The sequence below is a fragment of the Ctenocephalides felis genome, unplaced genomic scaffold, assembly GCF_003426905.1.
Source record: "Ctenocephalides felis isolate EL2017-DRISC unplaced genomic scaffold, ASM342690v1 CF-g0.4_SCAFFOLD_00845, whole genome shotgun sequence".
In the NCBI taxonomy this organism is placed as follows: Eukaryota; Metazoa; Arthropoda; class Insecta; order Siphonaptera; family Pulicidae; genus Ctenocephalides; species Ctenocephalides felis.
In genome coordinates, this window is record NW_020536999.1 from 5,242,775 (window position 1) to 5,267,179 (window position 24,405).

At 29.8% G+C, this 24,405-nt stretch overlaps 2 protein-coding genes across 2 annotated transcripts in view; both read left to right on the plus strand.

Annotated features, from left to right (window-relative positions):
• Nucleotides 1-8,841, plus strand: part of LOC113370725 (membrane-bound alkaline phosphatase-like) — a 21,163-nt gene extending 12,322 nt beyond the window's left edge. The window contains 3 exon segments of the mRNA XM_026611422.1: nucleotides 3,779-4,297; nucleotides 6,081-6,250; nucleotides 8,515-8,841. Of these exon segments, the coding sequence (XP_026467207.1) occupies nucleotides 3,779-4,297; nucleotides 6,081-6,250; nucleotides 8,515-8,841 (1,016 nt within the window).
• Nucleotides 8,842-13,679: 4,838 nt separating this feature from the next.
• LOC113364318 (alkaline phosphatase-like) lies at nucleotides 13,680-23,966 on the plus strand. The gene is made up of 6 exons (XM_026606806.1): nucleotides 13,680-13,786; nucleotides 15,552-15,811; nucleotides 17,943-18,135; nucleotides 20,607-21,128; nucleotides 21,190-21,359; nucleotides 23,425-23,966. Exons 1-6 carry the CDS (start codon nucleotides 13,717-13,719, stop codon nucleotides 23,818-23,820), a joined length of 1,611 nt encoding a protein of 536 aa, XP_026462591.1. The 5' UTR covers nucleotides 13,680-13,716; the 3' UTR covers nucleotides 23,821-23,966.
• The last annotated feature ends 439 nt before the right edge of the window (nucleotides 23,967-24,405 follow it).

A 24,405-nucleotide genomic window follows, 5' to 3' on the forward strand; every position in this document is an offset into this window, starting at 1 on the left:
TTTGAACAGACGATATAAAACTCAGCCATACCTTCTAATACCTTATAAACTATAAAAATTATCATTATCAAAACTATACACAATGTCATGACATGAATATTTTGATTTTCTCCATGCCTACATGATTCCCACAAATACTCCCTCTGTCCAGTGTTGACATCGCACTAGTTCAAATATGCACGTCAACACGTTGTATTTATCTGGTGGGAAGGCAGATTTAGAGATGTGAATTTAGCATCTTTCAGCACATGAAATCATATACAAATTCATAAAGGTATGAACACAATCGTAGTCCGCCACAATTGGATATGAATCATCTGGCATAATCATCGAAGTTAGTAAATCATTATACGAACTTGTCGATGAAGTATCTCAGACAGTTGGATATATAAGAGCAGTTGATTCAATGAACTTTCATAAGAGCTCACTGTTTGAATTTTTGGAGTCGGTGAAGACAACGTGAATGAAGTATCTAAATCCAGTTTTAAAAACAACATACAATCAAGATCCAGTTCCAAAGTCTTAAGCATTAAAAGACGATTTGGTGAGTTAAAGGACAAGGAGAGGTTGAATTGCGATTCCAGTGAACTTTTTGGTGTCAGCAATAACCAGAGGCCTGGACATACAGAATAAGTATGTCAATGGAAGTCCGGTGTCATGGCTAGAGTAAATGCATTAACCCGAGATGAGCCGAGGACTGGGCGTGCTTTTAAGTAGCCAAAAGTGATTAGGACGTTGCATCAAAGTCTATACTTTTTTTCAATTCTTGATCCATGTTCAATTGCTATCTTCATTGTAGATGTCGTAAGTCACCAATATAGAAAAATATGAGTTAATAGAGAGATATTTCTATGTTTTATAAAATTGTATCAAAGATTATCATTATCAAAAACTATACAAAATGTCATGACATGAATTTTTGTTTCTCCAAACTCATGGCCTCATTGATTCCCACAAAACCATCTAATTCTTGACCAAATGATCCAAAATTAAACAGACCATCCAGAGAATTCGCAAGTTAACCAAACTATCTAAAACTTGACTAGACCATCTATAACTTGACCAGACGATCTAAAACTCAACAAAACCATCCAGAAATTCATCCAGACCATCTAGAAGCTAAGCAGGCTATCTAAAACTTGACCAGACCATCTGAAATCTAAATAAACCATCTAAAACTTGACCAGATGATCTCAAACTCAACCAAACCATCCATAAATTTATCAAGATAATCTAGAAGCTAACAAGACTATCTAGAACTTGACCAGATCTTCTAAAATCTAAATAGACCATCTATAAATTAACCAGACAATCTAAAACACAACTAGACCATCCAGAAATATATAGACCATTCAGAATCTTACCAGAATATCTAAAACTTGACTGGAAGATCTAAAACTCAACCAGACTATCCAGAAATTCATCCAGACCATCTAAAACTTGAGCAGAACTTCTGAAAACTAAATAGACTATCTAAAACTAGACCAAACAATCTAAAACTCAACCAGATCATCCACAAATTTATCCAGACTATCTGTATAAGAGATAACCAGACTACCTAAAACTTAACCAGACAATCTAAAATCTAAATATGCCATCTAAAACTGACCAGAAGATCTAAAACTCAACCAGACCATCCAGAAATTTAGCCAGATCATCTAAAACTTGACCACACCATCAGAAATCTAATTAGAGCATCTAAAACTCGAATAAAACATCCAGAAATTTAAAAAAAATCGCTTCATACAGAAAATGATTTTATAAGTGAATTTAATAAATTATAATTGAACTAATTTTTATTAAACATTCCCATTATTATAATAAACATACATATATGTGCGCAAAATGGGCTTTGTAATAATTTTTGTTTCTTTCCTTTTCGAACGGAACCGGCACAAACATGAGAACCGGTTTATGAATCGGTTTTTTAATTTTAGCGTTCCGGCAAAAAAAATATTAGCACAACACCACTGTAGACACCCCAAAAAATATTTAGTCACCTCAAAACATATTTTGACACTCCAAAACATATTTAGACATCCCAAAACTTATTTAGACATCCAAAAACTTTTTAGTTAGACATCTCAAAACTTATTTAGACGTCCCAAAACCTAGTTAGACATCCCAAAACTTAGTCAGACATCCCAAAACTTATTTAGACATCCAAAAACTTTTTAGTTAGACATCTCAAAACTTATTTAGACGTCCCAAAACTGAGATAGACATCCCAATACTTAGCCAACCAAAAATTTGAATATCCCTATACTTATCCATCCCTATACTTAGACACTCCAAAACTTAGACATCTCAAAACTAGGGACAAGGTATCGAATAGAAGGTATCGATACTTTTTTCGTGTCGCAATTTGTCGTTAATAAGACAAAATATTTGTACACAACAAAATTTCTTTTGTCTCCAATATCGTTATTACAAGCAGATAAGCGTAATATACAACAAACTAGCTGTAAGTGGAATTCTGTCTTAAGGCAATTAGGGCATCGTGCCTTAAGGCAAATTGCTGGAACTTCCCGTACCAAATATTATTATTTTTAAAAACGATTAACATTTTTGAAAAAAATTTACTTCGAAAAAATAAGATTTTTGAGAAACTATAAAATGGACAAAAAATTACTTTTTTTTGAAAAAAAAAAATTTTTTTTAAAATTTTTTTAAAAAAAAATTTTTTTAATTTTTTTTTTTTTTGAAAAAAAATGTTTCTTTATTTTGACATATTTTGGAAGATCTGAACTTGTTTTTCAAAGCAATCGCACTGCTTTAATTGCACAGAGACAAAATATAAGCGTTTAAGCGCGGCGTCGCTGTCTAACGGGTAAACATTGATACGGAACCCATAGGAAAATAAACAAAATTTATACTTATTGTTAAAATCTCTATAAAATATCTGAAAATTTGATGTGCATATGTCTAATGATCATTTTTGACCGCCAAATAGCATTTTTTTTTTACTTTTTTTGTTAGATCTCCGAAACCGCTAGACCTGCCTTCATGAAAATTTGATCAATTCTTTATCTTGTTAATACAAGTAAAATGTTTTTTGAATTATTAAAATCGGACGCTCCGTTCTCTTAAAAACTGAGTTACCGTTTCCGGCACTTTTTGCCCCGTATCTCCGAAACGGCTAGACCTGCCTTCGCCAAAAACTAATCAGCACGTCTCCTTATCAATACAAATCGAATGTTTTTTGAATTATTCAAATCGGTTGATCCGTGTTCCCGAAATCGTCGACGAAAATTTGTATCCGCACATACAACACACACACGCACCACCCACACACACACACACACACACACACACACACACACACATACATCCATTTTTTCTAAGGTATGCCAAAATGTTCAGAAACCTCTAAAACGTAAAGATATATAAAAATTTTCATTTTCGATTTTTTTGCGATTACTATAACTTACCCTACGGGAAGTTAATAATAATTAATATATAAATAAACTATTTAATTATTAAATTTTAATTAAGTTTATATAGTTTTTAGAAATAAAAAATAATAATCCTTCGAGCCGAATTTTAACCAACGACATATGAATTTCAGCATTTGTTTACATTCTACAGTCCACCGCTAGCGACACGAAAAAAGTATCGGTTCATTCTATTCGATACCGTGTCACTACTCAAAACTTGGTTATATAACCTAAAAATGATCTCGACAACCTAAAACTGATCTAAACAACCTAAAACTAATCTAGACAACCCTAAACTGATCTCAACAATCTAACTAGATTTTAAATTATCTATTTTCTAGGTATCATCACCACTACAAGAATCACCCACGCCTCACCATGCGCCAACTACGCCCACACAGCATTCCGAGATTGGGAATCCGACACCGACGTCTTAAATTCGACAGAAAATCCCTTAAAATGCCGAGACATAGCCCACCAGCTGATCCACCAGGATCCTGGTAAAAACTTCAAAGTCATCCTGGGCGGAGGACGCCAAAAATTCTTACCCAACAATACTTACGATGAGGAACAAGAACCTGGTCAAAGGAGCGATGGTAGAAATTTGATCGAGGAATGGAAAACCGAGATGGGTAAAAAGGGTAAAAGTGAATACGTTTGGAACAAAAAGCAACTGGATGCTGTGGATGCTGACAAGACTGACTTTTTACTCGGGTTGTTCGAGAATAATCACTGCAAGTACCATTTGGATGTGGTCGATGGTAATTTGGAGAGCAAGGAGCCTAGTTTGAGCGATATGGTTGCAAAGGCTATTGATGTTTTGAGCAAGGATGATAATGGATTCTTTTTGTTTGTAGAAGGTAACTAACTTGGTCCATTACTAATAATTACAGATATTATAAATGTATTTGAGAAAATTCAATTGAAAATCGCAATGTTTTGACTTTTATAAATAAACTTATAATTTCACGTACATATTAGGTTGTCAAATATCTCCCTTCCGCTTTTTTGCTCTTGGTTTACAATACAAAAAGGCGGAAGGGAGATATTTGATATTATGTTGATATTAGGTTGGGTCCACATCAAGAACTTCATTGAAATAAACTTAAAATTTCACGTGCACAGTGTAATTCGAACTTGACATGGCATAGACATTATTAAAAATATATAAAACTTTGATAGATAACTTATCAGTTTTATTATTTGACACCATAACAGACATGTTAAAAAATATTATGTTGATATTAGGTTGGGTCCACATCAAGAACTTCATTAAAATAAACTTAAAACTTCACGTACACAGTGTAGTTCGAACTTGACATGCCATGGACATTATTAAAAATACATAAAACTTTGTGAGAAAACTTATCAATATTAGTATTTGTCATCATAGTAGACATATTGAAGAGTGTGATATCCATATTAGGTTAGATCTACACCAAGTAATTTAATAAAAATCACCTAAAATTCCACGCACAAACAATAATTTGAATTTGACATGACACGGATGTTTGTGGTATCATTGGCAATTTTGCAAAATTTTGAAAGAAAACTTTTCAATTTCAGTATTTGCCATCATAGCACGCCTATTAGAGAATGTCAAATTGATATTAAGTTAGGTCTACATCAATAAGTTTAATGAAAATCACTTAAAATCCCACGCGCAAATAATAATTGTAACTTGACTGGGCACGAACATTTGTGGACATTATCGGCAATTTTGTAAAATTTTCAAAGAAAACTCTTCAGTTTTAGTATTTGACAACACAATAGACATATTAAAGAATATTATGTTAATATTAGGTTAGGTCTAGAGCAATAACTTTGATTAAAATCACATAAAATTTCACGTACATACATTAATTCGTACTTGAGATGTCACAGACACAGTCGGACATTGTTGCCAATTTTGCAAAATTTTGAAAGAAAACTCATCAAGTTTTAGTGTTTGACATCCCAATATACATATGAATGAATATTATGTTGATATTAGGTTGGGTCTACATGAAGAAATTTAGTAAAAATCACTTAAAATTTGACGTACATACACTAATTCAACTTGACATGGCAGGGACACTTGTGAAGATTAATATCGATATTGCAAAATTTTGCAAAAAAATTAGAAATGTTCAAATTTATTCTAATAATAGACATATTGAAGAACATAATATTAAAATTGCACATTTCTAGCTTGTCGAAAAGTGTAAAAACTCAGTTGAATTTTGAAATAAACAGTTGACTATTTTCACCTAAATATTTAAATATCAATTTCGGTTGATTCTCATAACATAGCAGTGCCATGGCAACGCTATCTTATGGTTGTTCCTTGGCAATGAAAACTGTGAAAATGTCTATTCATTTGCCGTGCGATCAGGCGTATTTTACATATAAACAAGCAAGGAATTATGCGTTATCGAAGACTCTTATCATAACATTCTTCCTTGCTTTGTTTATATGTAAAATACGCCTGATCGCACGGCAAATAGATAGACACATTTACAGTTTCACGACCAGGAAACTAGCATAAGATAACGTTATGAGGCAGAATTGCCCCATAAGTCAATTATAACATTTTTCGGGAATTTTTTACAACTTGCCTTAAGGCAAAATGCCACTTTCAACTAGATATGTTTTATTTTCAAGGTGGAAGGATCGATCATGCTCATCACGATACAAAACCACGCAAAGCCTTGGATGAAACCATAGAATTATCAAAAGCTGTGACTACAGCCCTTGAAAAAACAAACCAGAAAGACACCCTTATAGTTGTCACTGCCGATCATGCACATACAATGAGCATGTCAGGATTTCCAGTAAGTAACCACAATTCCAATTTCAACCACTACTATAATAATAATAATAATAATAATAATTATTATTATTATTTTAATAAATTAAATTCATTCAAAAATTTTATCAAAATAAATTCACTTACAAGAAACAATGATACGATGTCAATTAATCATTTCTAATCGACTTGAGTGACTTATCACATCACAAAAGCAACTTTTAACACAAATTTTGACTATAATATTTTTCTAAACTTTGATGTATTTTCAAAACTGAACTACTTAGCGTAGGACCGTTATATCTCAGTATGTTCTATAAGACCATGGTATCTATAATCAAAAAAAAATTCATAACAATCGGCAATTTTTTTTTTGTCAACAGTTAATTACAAGAAAACGGCTCTTTGAAATCTTTAATGCTTTTCTAAGAAAAATCTATGATTTATTTTTAATGATTATAAATATGAAATTTATTAATATATGAATCTTGAATTTATTAATGTGTTAAACAAGTAACTGTGTTTTTAATTCTTGAATTATTAATCATAATAATATTTATTATTATTAGTAATGGGCCGAAAACCGAAAATGAAAATTTTTTGCATTTCTTAACGTTTCAGAAGTTTTTGAACATTTTACTGGCATATCTCATGAACTAAAAGGATGTGTGTGTTTGTGTGTTTTGTGTGTCTGCATTTTTTCGTCCACATTCGATCCCTATTGATAGGGAGATGTGCTGATTAGGTTTTGGTAAAGGCAGGTCCCGTCATTTCGAAAATACAGAGCTAAATGTGCACAAAATGGCAGTTTTTGAGTGAACTAAGCGTCCGATTTGAATGATCTCAAAAAACTATACAATTATTTATTTATTATTATTTAATGCTTGTCAGTAGAGTTTTATTTTCTAAGAAATGTTCATTTCACTTTGCTCATTCGTAGCGTCCCTTTTCTATAAAAAGTGTTTTTAATTTCAGTTTGCTCGTCAGTAGAGTCTTTTTTTATAAAATTGTCTTCTTTTTCAGTTTGCTCGTCAGTAGAGTCCTTTTTCTAATAAATTGTTTTTCAGTTTGCTCGTTAGTAGGATTCTCTTCTTATTTACTGTCTTTTTTAGTTTGGTCGTCAGTAGAGTCCTTTTCCATTAAAATTGTCTTCTTTTTTAGTTTGCTCGTCAGTAGAGTCCTTTTTCTATTTACTGTATTTTTCAGTTTGCTCGTCAGTAGAGTCCTTTTCCATTAAAATTGTCTTCTTTCTCAGTTTGCTCGTCAGTAGAGTCCTTTTCTATGAAATTGTCTTCTTTTTTAGTTTGCTCGTCAGTAGAGTCCTTTTTTATAAAATTGTTCTCTTTTTTAATTTGCTCATCAGTAGAGTCTCTTTTCTACTCTATTAGAGAAAATATTCTATTACATTTACATTTTCTAAAAAATGTTTTTTATTTCAGTTTGCTCGTCAGTAGAGTCTCTTTTCAAGTATTCAATTTGGATTTTGCTCGTCAGTAGAGTCCTTTTTATAAAATTGTCTATTTTTTTAGTTTGCTCGTCGAGTAGAGTTCTTTTTTACAAAATATCACCTATTTTAGTTTGCTCCTCAGTAGAGTCCCTTTTTACTCGATAGTGTTCCTGGTCTTAAAGAACATACTAAAACAATGTAGGGCTGTGGAAGACCAATGGTTCATTCATAAAAATAATTTCAAATTTGGATTATCGTGTATTCCTTTTTTATTTACTGGCTTCTATTTTAGTTTGCTCGTCAGTAGAATCCTTTATTTAAAAAAATTTATTCTATTTGTAATTCTGGATTAAAAATTAAAAAAATCACCCAGACTAAGCACAGTCTAAGCGTCACTCTGGTACAAATGTTTACCCGAGTGCGTTTAGACTGTTTATGTACTGGAACGATTTTCCAATTTCGTGAAAACTATTGAAAAATGTGAAAATGCCGCCAAGCGAAGCACAGTCTAAGTGATAACGTCGCACAAAATTACTTGCAAGTGCGTTTAGACTGTGACTGTACGGGGGCACTTTTTCAATTTTGTGTGAATTGGGCAACTATTTTTTTTTGAAATTGAATTCGAAATGAAATGAATATTGATAAATTGATTTATGATTTACATTTGCTCACTCAGATATAACAAGATTGCAAAAATAATGAAAGTTACAGCATTTGTAATAATATATTTGAAAACGTTTAAAATTTCTCGAATATTTCATTACGGTACGCGGAAAGTTCCAGCAATTTGCCTTAAGGCACGATGCCATACACCACTATTTAATCACTATTTTCCCCCCCAGGATCGAGGTAACGATATCTTCGGTGTGGCCAAATTAGGCACCGACCGCCTCCCAATAGCAACCCTGACCTACGCCAATGGCCCAGGTTACGAAATGCACGTCAATAAATTTGGGGGTCGCAAAAACTATTTGGAGGCTATCGACACCAAAGACAAAGATTATTTGGCACCGGCTTTGGCACCCTTGGTGGAAGAGACTCATGGGGGAGATGATGTGGCAGTTTTCGCAAATGGCCCTTGGGCCCATTTGTTTACAGGAAATTATGAACAGAATGTGATACCGCATATGATGGCGTATGCGGCTAATATTGGCAGAAATGATTTGTAGATAGTAAATAAAATTGTTTTGGTAAATCATTTTGTTTGATTTCGTCAGTAGAGTTCCTTTTCCGTTAAAATTGTCTTCTTTTTTAGTTTGCTCGTCAATAGAGTCCTTCTTCATAAAATTGTCCTCTTTATTAGTTTGCTCGTCAGTTGAGTCTCTTTTCTACTCTATTAGAGAAAATTTTCTATTACATTTACATTATCTAAAAAAGTTTTTTATTTTAGTTTGCTCGTCAGTAGAGTCCTTTTTTATGAAATTGTCTTCTTTTTTAGTTTGCTCGTCAGTAGAGTCTTTTTTCTATGAAGTGTTTTTAATTTCAGTTTGCTCGTCAGTAGAGTCCTTTTTTATAAAATTGTCCTCTTTTTAAATTTGCTCATCAGTAGAGTCCCTTTTCTACTCTATTAGAGAAAATTTTCTATTACATTTACATTTTCTAAAAAAGTTTTTTATTTTAGTTTGCTCGTCAGTAGAGTCCTTTTTTATGAAATTGTCTTCTTTTTTAGTTTGCTTGTCAGTAGAGTCCTTTTCTATTTACTGTCTTTTTAGTTTGCTCGTCAATAGAGTCCTTTTTCATAAAATTGTCCTCTTTATTAGTTTGCTCGTCAGTTGAGTCTCTTTTCTACTCTATTAGAGAAAATTTTCTATTACATGTACATTTTCTAAAAATGTTTTTTATTTTAGTTTGCTCGTCAGTAGAGTCCTTTTTTATGAAATTGTCCTCTTTTTTAATTTGCTCATCAGTAGAGTCTCTTTTCTACTCTATTAAAGAAAATTTTCTATTACATTTACATTTTCTAAAAATGTTTTTTATTTTAGTTTGCTCGTCAGTAGAGTCCTTTTTTATGAAATTGTCCTCTTTTTTAATTTGCTCATCAGTAGAGTCTCTTTTCTACTCTATTAAAGAAAATTTTCTATTACATTTACATTTTCTAAAAAAGTTTTTTATTTTAGTTTGCTCATCAGTAGAGTCCTTTTTTATAAATTGTCTTCTTTGTTAATTTGCTCATCAGTAGAGTCTCTTTTCTACTCTATTAGAGAAAATTTTCTATTACATTTACATTTTCTAAAAAAGTTTTTAACTTCCCGTAGGGCAAGTTATAGTAATCGCAAAAAAATCGAGAATGAAAATTTTTATATATCTTTACGTTTCAGAGGTTTCTGAACATTTTGGCATACCTTAGAAAAAATGGATGTATGTGTGTGTGTGTGTATGTGTGTGTGTATGTGTGTGTGTATGTATGTATGTGTGTGTATGTATGTGCGGATACAAATTTTCGTCGGCGATTTCGGGAACACGGATCAACCGATTTGAATAATTCAAAAAACATTCGATCCGTATTGGTAAGGAGACGTGCTGATTAGTTTTTGGCAAAGGCAGGTCAAGCCGTTCCGAAGATACGGGGCAAAAAGTTCCGAAAACGGTAACTCAGTTTTTAAGAGAATGGAGCGTCCGATTTTAATAATTCAAAAAACATTTTATTTGTATTGACAAGATGAAGAATCGATACAACTTTCATGAAGGTAGGTCCAGCGGTTTCGGAGATATAGAGGAAAAAGTAAAAAAATGAGCCATTTGGCGGTCAAAAATGATCATTAGACATATGCACATCAAATTATCAGACATTTTATAGAGATTTTAACAATAAGTATACATTTTGTTAACATTCCTATCGGTTCCGTACCAATGCTTATGCGTTAGACAGCGACGCGGCGCTTACGCGCTTTATATTTTGTCCCTATGTAGTTAAAGCAGTACGATTGCTTTGAAAAAACAGTTCAGATCTTCCACAATATGTCAAAATAAAAAAAAAAAATTTTTTTTTCAACAAAAAAAAATTTTTTTTAAAAAAAAATTTTTTTTTTTTCAAAAAAAACTAATTTTTTGTCCAATTTATAGTTTCTCAAAAATCTTATTTTTTCAAAGTAATTTTTTTTTCAAAAATGTTAATCGTTTTAAAAAAAAATAATAATTTTTGGTACGGGAAGTTCCAGCAATTTGCCTTAAGGCACGATGCCCTAATTGCCTTAAGACAGAATTCCACTTACAGCTAGTTTATTTTAGTTTGCTCGTCAGTAGAGTCCTTTTTTATGAAATTGTCTTCTTTTTTAGTTTGCTCGTCAGTAGAGTCTCTTTTCTACTCTATTAGAGAAAATTTTCTATTACATTTACGTTTTCTAAAAAAGTTTTTTATTTTAGTTTGCTCGTCAGTAGAGTCCCTTTTCAAGTATTCATTTTGTATTTTGCTCGTCAGTAGAGTCCTTTTTATAAAAATGTCTATTTTTTGCTTGTATATAATATATTATATTATATACAAATGATTTGTTTACCAATGACTTTGGTGATTTAAGGAGGATACTGTTATAATTCACGATTTGCATAAATATTTCGGGCAAGTCATTTTGAAAATTTTATGATTGTCATAAATTTTGCACAAGAACATGTTTCTGTTTGGTTTGGTTAATTAACCTAAAACTGGTTAATTGACCTTGATACGACCTTGAAAAATCGGATCATAAAATGTAAATTTAAAATTAATAAGTAAATGAATTCAAAACACACAATCAATTTGTAACTCTATAAAAAAAATCAAAACTTCAAAAACAATTTAAAATTCAAAATCAAAAAATCAAAATTTAAAAAAACCTAAACTTCGTACAAATAAAGGTAAAGAAAAATTGTTTGTTTAGAAATCGGCGCAGCCATTTTTTACACAAATGATCTAAATATTCACAATATATACAAACTGTTCCCTATTCTGGTCTAAAACGATTCAGAATGCCTACAAACGTCAGAAAAACCTGAAATTTGCATTCTAATTAATAACGTTTTGTAAATTACCAATTTACTAGTAAGTTCCAGATTTGTAAATTAGTGAGCATGTTCCAGGATTGTAAATTAACAAGCCTTAGGTTTAAAAATAAACAAATTGCAAGTTATAAAATAAACAAATTACAAGTTAAACAATAAATAAGTCTCAGGTTTGGAAATTAACTAGTTTCAGGCTTAAAAATTTACCAAGTTCCGGACTTAAAAATAAACAAGCAAGTTCCAGGCTTAAAAATTACCAAGCGAGTTCCAGATTAAATAATTTAACAAGTTACAAGTTCAAAAATTTAACAGGTGCCAGACTTAAAAATGTAACAAGTTCCAGGCTTAAAAATTCAAACTTTGTGTTTAAAAATAAACCAATTGCAAATTTAACATGTTCCAGGCTTAAAAATTTAAGCTTTGTGTTTAAAAATAAACCAATTGCAAATTTAACATGTTCCAGGCTTAAAAATTTAAGCTTTGTGTTTAAAAATAAACAAATTGCAAATTTAAAAATTCAACGGTTAAAAATTCAACAAGTGCTAGACTTAACAATTTAACAAAATCCAGGCTTAAAAATTCAACTAATTCCAGACTTAAAAATTTAACAAATTTCAGATTTGTAAATAAATAAGTTCCAGGTTTAAAAATAAAAATGTTTCAGGTTTAAAAATAAAAAAGTTGCAGATTTAAGCATAAAAAAGTTTCAGATTCAAAAATAAAAATGTTCCAGGTTTAAAAATAAAAATGTTTCAGGTTTAAAAATAAAAAAATTGCAGGTTTAAATATAAAAAAGTTTCAGATTTGAAAATGAAAAGTTCCAGTAAATTAATACGTTTCAGGTTTGTAAATTACTAAGCGAGTTCCAGACTTAAAAGTTTAACAAGTGCGAGGTTCAAAAAATAAACAAGGTTCAAAAATTCGACTATGTAGCTCCAAGTTCAAAAATTCAATTAATTCCAGATTTAGATATAAAAATTAACAAGTTCCAGGTTTGTGAATAAACAAGCTTAAAAATTAACCAGTTCCAGGCTAGGAAAAATAAATAAGTTCCAGGTTCAAAAATTCGACTATGTAGCTCCAAGTTCAAAAATTCAACTAGTTCCAGGGTTAAAAATTTAACAAGTTGCAGCTTTTAAAATTCTAGGTTTATGAATTACTAAGTAAGTTCCAGGTTTGTGAATAAACAAGTTTGAAAATTAACTAGTTCCAGGTTTTAAAATTTAAATAGTTCCAGATATAAGAATTAACAAGTTCCAGGTTTGTTTTTTTCAAGTTCCAGGTTTAAGAATTAATAGTTATAATTTTAAAATAAGAATTTTAAGTTTGTAATTTATCGAGTTCCAGGTTTAAAAATAAACAAGTTCCGGTATAAAAATTAACTAATTTCAGATTAACTATTTCCAAATTAACAATTTAACATTTTCACCAGTCCCAGGTTTAAAAATAAAAAAGTTTCACGTTTAAAAATAAACAACCACAAAATAAATTTTCACGTTTTAAAATGAAAGAGTGCCAGGTTTGTAAATGAAAAAGTTTCAGATTTCAAAATTTTGTAAATTTGGGACTTAAAAATAATTAAATTCAAGATTAAAAAATAAATCCGAAATTCAGAAAATAATTAAAATTCAATATTTTTTTTAAGAACTTTTAAAAAAAGTGAACTGAAGTTAAAAAAATAGAACAATCTAAATAAAAAGCTGCCATTTAATATATAAACCATAAAAATACTACATTTTGTTGGTTGAGCGAAGTTATGAACCAGCATATAACAAAACCATTTTTATGTGGTCACTAGAAGACCCAAAAAAATGTTGAACCAAAAGTATATCTTGCACCTCACTTCGAGCATCATATACAAAAATTAAAAAAAAATTATATAATCTTTTTATCTAACACTCGAGATTTAATTTCTAAATCTAATACAAAGTATTATAAAAAGTGTTTTACAACAATAGTTAAGATAAGTATTTTTATCTTTACTATATATATTATAAGGCTTATTAGTTGTCAAGTGGACATATTTGTAGTTTGTTGAACGTTGTGTTAAAATTAGCTTAGAAGAAAAAATGTTTTTGAAAATTTGCATTTTTTTGGTATTTTTGAGTGTTTTGTGTTCTGGAAGAGAGATCGATAGAGGTAATTAAATGATAGATTTAAAAAATATTTTTTTAGTATTTGAATATTTGTGCTAGAGCTTTGTAATTATAACTGATTTTTTATTGATATATCTATTTTTTATTTAAGTACTAAAATTGATAAGTTTTCTTGGGAAAATTTTAGTTATTAAATAATATGTCAAAGAATGTCCCAAAAATTGAGTTCAATTACATGCATGGTTAAAATTTTATTTTTAACGTAATTTATTTATATCATAAACGTGTAATTTTGCACAAATATTCTTAAAAGTATCTATTATTATTACAAATACTAAAATTGATAAGTATTCTTGAAAAAATTTGAAATATTTGCACAATTGTCTTAAAATGCTTGAGCGACCCATAAGTTGGATAAGCACTGAGTAAATTTCAATTAAGTCTTTAGTGCACATGGTTATTACTACAAACTTGTAATTTTGCACAAATAGTCTTCAAAGTATCTATTATCAATGCAAATGCTAAAACCAATAAGTGTTCTTGAAAGTTTTTAAGAAATTTACACAATTGTTTAAAAATTCTAGAGCAACCATCCAAGTTAGATAAACTAAGGATGAATTTCAATTAAGTCTTTAGTGCACATGGTTATTACTACAAACGTGTAATTTTGCACAAACATTTTTTAAAGTATATATTATCAATGCAAGTACTGAAACTCATAAGAATACTATAAAATTTTTGAAATATTTGCACAATTGTCTAAAAATTCTAGAGCAACCAACCAAATTGGAAAAACTATTGGCAAATCTCAATAAAGTCTTTAGTGCATATGGTTATTGCTACAAACGTATAACTTTACATAAATATTCTTTGAAGTATCTATTATCAATGCAAATACTAAAACTAATAAGTGTTCTTGAAAATTTTTGAAATATTTACACAATTGTCTAAAAATTCTAGAGCAAGCACACCAAGTTGGAAAAACTAAGGGCAATTTCAATTAAGCTTTTAGTGCACATGGATATTACTACAAACATGTAATTTTGCACAAATATTCTTTAAAGTATATATTATCAATACAAATAGTAAAATTGATAAGTTTTTTTGGAAAATTCTGCAATATTTACACAATTGTTTAAAAATTCTAGAGCAACCAACCAAATTAAAAAAAAACTAACAATAAGGACAAATTTCAATCAAGTCTTTAGTGCGTATGGTTATTACTAAAAATGTGTAATTTTGCACAAATATTCTATGAAGTATCTGTTATTAATGCATATACTAAAACTAATGAGTGTTTTTGGAAAATTTTGAAATTTAAACCAGAAAGTCTGCAAACTGTCAAACTAGATACGTATAATCATCCGGTTCAAATCTCGGCTCAGTTAATATAATTTAATGAATTTTGATTTTTGATATGAATAAATTATTCAATTTTTAAAATTATTAAAACGATTGAAATTTGGCCTTGAAAGCATGTGCAAGGTACTTATAAAGACAAGTGTACTTGTAAAAGATAATAAACACTTCAGTGTTATATAAATATTAATTAAATTAATTAAAGATAATAAAAGCGCTTGGAAACAAATTAAATTTACATTATTTTTATCTTTGCAATTAAATACACATATTTTTATTGCTTAACTTTGAAAAATAATCCAAAAGAAACAAATGTCTGTAACACACAGCAAACTGAGGGTCATTGCGTTTGTTTATTACTTTCAAGTCATATACATAGTTTAATAAAAGACCCTTCAGCAAATCGTTTATGAATAAATTTCTTATTTTTTAATTATGATTTTACTTAGATCCAGAACATCCAGTAATAGACTACTCGAGAGCAATCGTCCCAAATGAGGAAAAACTTGGCAATTTCTGGTGGACCAAGGCAAAAGAACAATTGAAACATCATGTAAAACGCAAATTAAACAAAAACGAAGCCAAAAACATCATCATGTTCTTGGGAGACGGGATGTCCATACCGACTTTGGCAGCTGCCAGAGTTGTCTTGGGAAACGAAAATAAAGAGTTGTCTTTTGAGAAGTTCCCTTACACCGGATTATCAAAGGTAAACAGTATAAATAGATCGCAATCACGTTACCTCAATTTTAATTGTTTTCCGAATTCATAGAGGTCGGCACCGACCGTAGCACGTAAATTTACCCTTAGGTTTAATTCTAGGATAAGATTTATTTAAATATATAATATAGGAAAGATAAACCTGATTAATTTGACTAAATGAAATTAGAAGAAAATATACGCGTAAAAAATATATTTTCAATATGCCAATTTTTGTCATCTATGTCATTTTTTTGTTAAAATCTATGCCATTTTTATCAATTTTACATATTGAAATATATTCTTTTTTGAATGAAAAAATGTTTAAAATTTTCTCATAACATATTTTTTTTATAAAATATTTTTGATTTTGTTGAAAATATATTTTATACGCGTATATTTTCTTCTTATTTCATTTAGTCAAATTAATCAGGTTTATCTTTCCTATATTATATATTTAAATATATCTTATCTAGAATTAATTCTAAGAGTAAATTTACGTGCTACGGTGAGTGGCGACATATATCTCAAAATGGCATATATCTCAAAATGAAATATATTTTTTTTTAATTACTATATTTGTTACAACTGCTAAATAATTTAACATCTACTAACAGTAATGAACAATAACATAAATTTAAATAAATGAAAAGAGTACAAAATAAAGGATAGAATCTTCAATAAAATGATATCCGTAGTATGTTGATTTAATATAAAATAAAAGCAAATAATAATAATAATAAAATTAATAAGTAAAATAAGTGGAATAAGTGACGACAAAGCGATAAAAATGGCAATAGATGACGACAAAAAATGACAGATGTCAAAAATAGAATGGATGATGACATAAAGAGCATAAAAGTCAAAAATGGCATCAATAACGACAAAAAAATGGCAGAAATGACAAAAATGACATAAATTACGACTAAAATGGCATAAATGAAGAAAAAACTGACATAAATTACGGCTAAAATGTCACGAAATGACAAAAATGGCATAAATGACATAAATTACGACAAAAATGGCATAAATGACAAAAATGACATAAAATGCGACAAAGAATGGCATAAATGACAAAAATGACAAATAACAAAAATGGCATAAATGACGACAAAAAATAGCATAGATGACAAAAATGACAATTGACGACAAAAATGGTATAAGTGACAACAAAAATGGCATAAATGACAACAAAAAATGGCATATGTGACAAAAATGCCATAAATGACAAAAAATGGCAGAAATGACAAAAATGACATAAATTACGACAAAAAATGGCATTAATGACAAAACTGGCATTAATGACAAAACTGGCATTAATGGCATAAATGACAAAAATGACAAATAAATTACGACAAAAAAATGGCATAAATGACAAAAATGGCATAAATGATGACAAAAATGTCATCAATAACGACAAAAATGGCATAAATGACAAAAATGGCATAAATGACAAAAATGACATAAATGACGACACAAAATGGCATGGGTGACAAAAATGGTATAAGTGACAACAAAATCGGCATAAATATATATTATAGAAAAGTTTAACCTGACTAATTTGACTAAATAAAATGAGAACAAAATATACGCGTGTAGAATATATTTTTAACAAAATCACAAATATGTTGTAAAAAATATATAATAAACATTATTTTCATTCAAAAATGATATGTTGCAATATATAAAATTGGTACTTGAACGTTTAAAGTGCGTGTACTATATCTTGAGAGACTATGTCTTACGTTGAATTTGAAGCACACCAGCACCATCTGTGATATGCTGAAAACACTCATACAGAGTAAAGCGGATTTGTTCTAATTATAAGTTTACCGCCCAACGATGACTTAAAAGAAAAATATTTAGTGATTTGATTAGATTGTAATTACTCGTGTCACATTATATTACTTTTTATAAAAGAAAAATGCAACTGTATATTTTTCACTATTTATATATCGATGTCCTTTTTTTATATATAATTGCCAAAAGATTTACTTAATGTCTATGTAGGACAGTTGTAAATATATTGCTAAATATAAAAAAAAGCCCATATATATATATCTGTGATCTTTTTGTTCTAATTATAAGTTTACCAATTTCTGGTAATTTGTTTTTGACTGATTAATATATTTTTATTCTAGACTTATTGTGTAGATGGCCAAACCGCAGACAGCGCTTGCAGCGCCACCGCCTACTTGTGCGGCATCAAAGCGAACGATGGCACAATTGGTGTCAGTGCAAATGTCACCAGAAAAAATTGCGAAACTATGGCAGATACTAATAATCATGTCCATTCGATTGCCAAGTGGGCACAGGATAAAGGAAAAGCCACAGGTAAAAAATGAAGCAAAACTTCTTTATACAACCGAACAACCGTAGGGCAATAGAAGCGTTTTTTATTTCAATTTCTCGTTAGTAGAGTCCCTTTTGTTATATACTGTCTTATTTAGGTTTGCTCGTCAGTAGAGTCCCTTTTATAGTGATTTTTATGTAAGTTTGCTCGTCAGTAGAGTCCCTTTTATAGTGATTTTTATGTAAGTTTGCTCGTCAGTAGAGTCCTTTTTTATAAAGTAGTACCTACAGTCGAAATATAAAAGTGACTTTTTCGTGCGATTACAAGTTAAAATGACTTGTATTGATTTGTACTTGATTTTACTCAAAATTTTGATATTAAAGTGTGTATAATAGTTTATACTAGATTTTAGTAAATTTTGTCTAGTTTTACTGGTGTATACAAATTTGATATCCAGAATGAAAAGTAAATTTTTTTTTATCAAAAGCAAAAAAAATTGTAAAACCTAGTTTGAACTGGTCTTATATATATTATTGCAAAATACTCACAAAACATTTTTCTACATTTTACAATCGTTGTTTTAGTTTGTTCGTCAGTAGAGTTCTTATTTTTATAAAATGTCTTATTTCAGTTTGCTCGTCAGTAGTCCTTTTTCTATACAATTTTATTATTTTTTCAGTTTGCTCGTCAGTAGAGTCCTTTTTCTATGAAATTGTCTTCTGTTTTAATTTGCTTGTCCATAGAGTCCCTTTTCTATTTACTCTCTTTAATTTCAATTTGCTCGTCAGTAGAGTCCTTTTTAAATAAAATTGCCTTTGTTGAATTTACTCGTCAGTAGAATCTTTTTTTTAAAAAATTGTCTTCTTTTTCCGTATTTTTAATTTTATTCATTTATATTTACTGTCTTTTATTTTATTTTGCTCGTCAGTAGAGTCCTTTTTATTATTTTCTCTTTAATTTCAGTTTGCTTGTCAGTAGAGTCTTTTTTCTATACAATTTTACTCTTTTTTTTAGTTTGCTCGTCAGTAGAGTACCTTTTTAATAAAATGACTTTGTTTTGTTTTGCTCGTCAGTAGAGTCCCTTTTCTATAGAATGTCTTTCATTTTAATTTGCTCCTCAGTAGAGCCCTTTCCCTATAAAATTGTCTTATTTTTCAGTTTGCTTGTCAATTCTTTTTCTATAAAATTCTTTTCTTTTTGACTTTTCTCGTCAGTAGAGTCTTTTTTCTATACAATTTTAATCATTTTTAGCTTGCTCATCAGTAGAGTCCTTTTACTGTGAAATATCTTATTTTACTTTGCTCGTTAGTAGAGTCCTTTTTAATTCACTGTTATTTTATTTCTGTTGCTTGTCAGTAGAGTCCCTTTTTTATGTTACGTTTTGTCAGTAGAGTTCTTTTTTTTTAAAATTGTCTTCTTATTCAATTTGCTTGTCAGTATAGTTCTAAGTTGCTAATTAATTTCATCACTGGTAAAATCTGATTTATTTTTTGTGAAGAATATCAGTTTGCTGGTCAGTAGAGTCCCTTTTCTATGTCACGTTGCTCGTCAGTAGAGTCCCTTTTCTATTTACTGTCTTATATTTTGCACATAAATTATAACCTACAAAACGCACAAACCACAAAAACCAATTTTATCATAAGTGCAATTTTCTAATGTTTCTTTTTGATAACAAATACATGAAGTTAGACTTCACACGTAAAACCGCCTGATCGTACAGGAAACATTTCTACAAACTCAAACAAACACAGATTCGTAACATTTCTATTTTATCGGAGAATCTACCTCTAAATTATTATGTGAAATTTATTTTACATCCATACGTTTCGGCTATAATTCAAGCCTGCATTGAGTAGAAACTAAAAATAATATTAAAACTAAAACAATTGAATTGGAATGAAAAGAAAAAAATAAAAAGAGTGAAAAGTACTTACAATTAGTTGATCTTATTGTTAAATTGGAAAATTTTAATAATCCATGGTATCAGGATATGGTAATGCACTACACTATGTATTATAAACATTAAACTTGTAAATACACAATATTTGCACAAAATACTAATTTAAAAAAAAAATCACGATTGGATAGTGTGTTATTCGTAGACTGGTTGAAGATATAATGGAGAAAGGACTTTTTAAAAATCATTTTACCAATTTTCAACACATATGCGGAACGAATTGCGAATCCTTTGCACGACATTTTTATTATTTTGTGAAAAATTTGGAAAAGCTATCTAAATAAAAGAGACTTGTGTCGCACAGCGTGTTAAGTTCATTCCGTTTATTTATTGTCTTATTGTTATAAATAGTCAAAAAAAAAGACCCCTTTATAATTCTTCGTTTGAATAACTTTTGTTCGAATTGTAATACAGTCGGGTTACAAAAGTCTATATTATGTTTTAAAGTATTAATGTGGTCCGCAAGCATAGTTTTAAATTGTCTCGGATTTTTTGAATTATAATATATATATATATATATATATATATATGTATGTGTATATCATTTACTTTTAGGTATTGTTACTACCACCAGAGTGACCCACGCCTCACCAGCCGGTACCTTCGCCCATACAGCAGACCGAGATTGGGAATCAGACACCGACGTCATTAAAAAGGGCAAAGCCGATCCCTTAAAATGCAGAGACATAGCCCACCAGCTCATTCACCAGGAACCTGGTAAAAATTTCAAAGTCATCCTGGGCGGAGGACGCGGTAAATTTTTACCCAACAATACTTACGATGAGGAACAAGAACTTGGTCAAAGGAGCGATGGTAGAAATTTGATCGAGGAATGGAAAACCGAGATGGGTAAAAAGGGTAAAAGTGAGTACGTTTGGAACAAAAAGCAACTGGATGCTGTGGATGCTGACAAGACTGACTTTTTACTCGGGTTGTTCGAGAGTAGTCACTGCAAGTACCATTTGGATGTGGTCGATGGTAATTTGGAGAGCAAAGAGCCTAGTTTAGCAGAAATGGTTGCAAAGGCTATTGATATTTTAGGCAAGGAGAAGAAAGGATTCTTTTTGTTTGTCGAAGGTAACTAAATACAAATCCCTTGTGTTTGATGAATTATTATTTCTGGTGGCTAACATTTTAGGTGGTAGGATCGATCATGCCCATCACGAAACAAAACCACGCAAAGCCTTGGATGAAACAATAGAAATGGCAAAAGCTGTCACCACAGCCTTGAATAAAACAAGTGAGGATGAGACTTTGATAGTTGTCACTGCCGATCATGCACATACATTGAGCATTTCAGGATACCCGGTAAGTGGTAAAAGAAATTCAATCAAATTATATAAAAAGTAACCAAACCAACGAAATATAATAAAGCCTCTAACACAACTGATTTTATTCAAAAACTTTATATCAAAGTGTATATAATAGTTTATACTAGATTTTAGTAAATTTTGTCTAGTTTTTACTGATGTATCCAAATTAAAATGTCCGGGAAGAAAATTAAAAGTTGCTTGAACAAAAGTAAAAAAGTGTACGTAAACCTTATATTTGGACTCGCCTGAATTTAGGAGTCGCTTATATAAAATATATATGGATTTGAGACACTTTATTACGTTTTGTGAAGTATCTTTATTTAGCTTAGGAGAAACTAGATAAAATTTACTATAATTCCTCATTCATAGTTAAAAATAGTTTATATGAAAATTTTGAATAAATCCACAGTGAACTCGCCCTTATATATTGTCCTAATGTCGCATGCCGTACAAAGATTCGGGACATTTTTTTAAATTTTTCTGAATATCTCAAAAACTTTGTCCAGGACACGTTTTTATAATTAGCTTAGGAAAAACTAGATAAAATTTACTAATTTTCCTCATTCACGGTTAAGAATAGTTTAACGTACAAAGATTCAGGACATTTTTTACATTTTTCTCAATATTTCAAAAATTATGTCCAGGACACTCTTTTTTAATTAGTTTAGCAGAAAATAGATAAAATATACAAAAATTTCATATGAACTGTTTTATACACGTTGATGCAAGAATTTTGAATAGTTTGAATTCGCCCTAATGTATTTTGCAAATTTACAATATATGATTTTGGAACACTTTGTCCAGAACATTATTTTTTAATTAGCTTAGCAGAAACTAGATAGAATTTACTAAATTTCCATATAATCGGTTTAATATAGTCGATACAAAAATTTTGCTAATTTTAATACATAATTTGAACATGCCCTTTTATGTGCTGCGAAATTTCGGGACATTTTTTTTTTCAAATATATCAAAAACTTTGTCCATGGCACTTTTTTTCATTTAGCTTAGAAGAAACTAGATAAAATTTACTATTTTTTCTATAAACAGTTTATTATTGTCATATATGAAAATTCTTGCTAATTTAATTGTGAACTCGCTCTTATATATTGTTCTAATTGAATATAAGATTTTGAGACATTTTCTTACATTTTTCTAAACATCTCAAAAATTTTGTCTGGGTGATTCTTTTTTATTCAACTTAGCAGAAACTAGATAAAATTTACTTTCATTCCATATAAGTAACTCAATATACTCCAAACCAAAATTTTTATTAATTCTAAAACCTAGTTTGTATTTTCCTTTAAAACCTAGTTTAAATTGCTATTGGTGCAAAAAATCCGGACATTTTTCACATTTTATTAAATAACTCAAAAACTTTGTCGAAAACACTCTTTTTAAATTACGTTAGCAGAAACTAGATATAATTTATTAGACAAAAATTCTATATTTACTGTTTTATACACATTGATACAAATAATTTGAATAGGTTGAACTCGCCTTTATATATTGTTTTAAGAGATCCCTTCATTAGGATCGTTTTTTTCACATTTTTATAAAAAACTCAAAAAAAATTACCGTAAGCACTATATTTGTAGTAGCTTAATAGAAAGTAGATAAAATTTCCTAAAATCCTTCATTAAAACTTTTACACACCCCTGAAACAAACATTTTTAATAAATCCAATAAGAACTCGGCCTTGCGCATTGCTCTAAGTTTTGCAAACAATACTTCGGGACACATTTTTACATTTTTAAAAATAACTCAAAAACTTTTCCCAAAACACTCTTTTTAATTTAGCTTAGTAGAAAGTAGATAAAATTTACAACATTTCCCTAAAAACAGTTTATTACAGCCCCAAACAAAAACTTCACGAATTTTGCAACCTAATCACAAATTCTGCCGCGGGACACTTTTCTACATATTATCAAATAACTCAAAAACTTTGTCCAGGACACTCTTTTTTAATCACTTTAGCAAAAACTAGATAAAATTTCCCATCATCCTTCATCAACACTTTTACACACCCCTAAACAAAATATGTCTTTTATCTCTTCCAGATTCGCGGTAACGACATCTTCGGCCTCGCCAACCCCAAAGCAGACGACGACCTTCCTCTGGCAACCCTAAACTACGCCAATGGTCCAGGTTACAAAATTCACTTCAAAAATGGAACTCGCCAAAATTTTTCAAAAGTCGTCGATAATAAAAACAAGGACTATCAGGCCCCTGGAATCGCGCCCTTATATATCGAGACTCATGGGGGAGATGATGTGGCAGTCTTCGCCAATGGCCCTTGGGCCCATTTGTTTACAGGGACTTTTGAACAGAATTTGATACCGCATATGATGGCCTATGCTGGTAATATTGATAGAAATGGAGGTGAAAAAATTGGTGGTTTTGGGGTAATTTTTATAGTAATATTGATTGAGGTTGTTCTAAGGATTTTTAGTTAATAATAAATTATATTTATTATGGGGGTAGTAATGTATATGAATGTATAAACTCTACTTGAATATAAATGTATAAAGTTTATTTGATTATAAAATATTACAATATCAAAAATGACAAGTCCAAATGTTTTTCTACAATCATTAGCCTGCTTGATTTCCCCACATATTTTTTTTTTTTTTTTTTTGAATTTTTGCTTTTCAATATTCGAAGTCTTTTCAACATTTTACAAGAGATATATTTTTGTCATTAATATTTTTTAATTTAAATTTTTAATTAATTTTTCACTGTATGTTATTTATATAAGAAAGAAAGTTTTTTTACAAAGTTTTTGAGTTATTCAATAAAATGTAAAAAAATGTACCGCAGCAGAATTTATAATTTGGTTGTAAAATTCGTAAAGTTTATGCTTAGGACTATAATAACCTGTTTTCAGAAAAATGTTGTAAATTTTATCTCCTTTCTGCTAAGCTAACTAATAAAGAGTGTCCTGGACAAAGTTTTTGAGTTATTCTTAAAAACGTAAACAAATTGTCCCGAAATTTTGCTTGCAAAACTTAGAAACAATGTCTTCGAAAAAAAAAATGAGT

Bases quoted from the DNA above. Each gene is read 5' to 3' on its own strand.
- LOC113364318 (XM_026606806.1), top strand. From the start codon at position 13,717: ATGTTTTTGAAAATTTGCATTTTTTTGGTATTTTTGAGTGTTTTGTGT. The intron at 21,129-21,189 runs GTAACTAAATAC...CTAACATTTTAG, and splicing joins ATTCTTTTTGTTTGTCGAAG to GTGGTAGGATCGATCATGCC. The intron at 21,360-23,424 runs GTAAGTGGTAAA...TATCTCTTCCAG, and splicing joins TGAGCATTTCAGGATACCCG to ATTCGCGGTAACGACATCTT.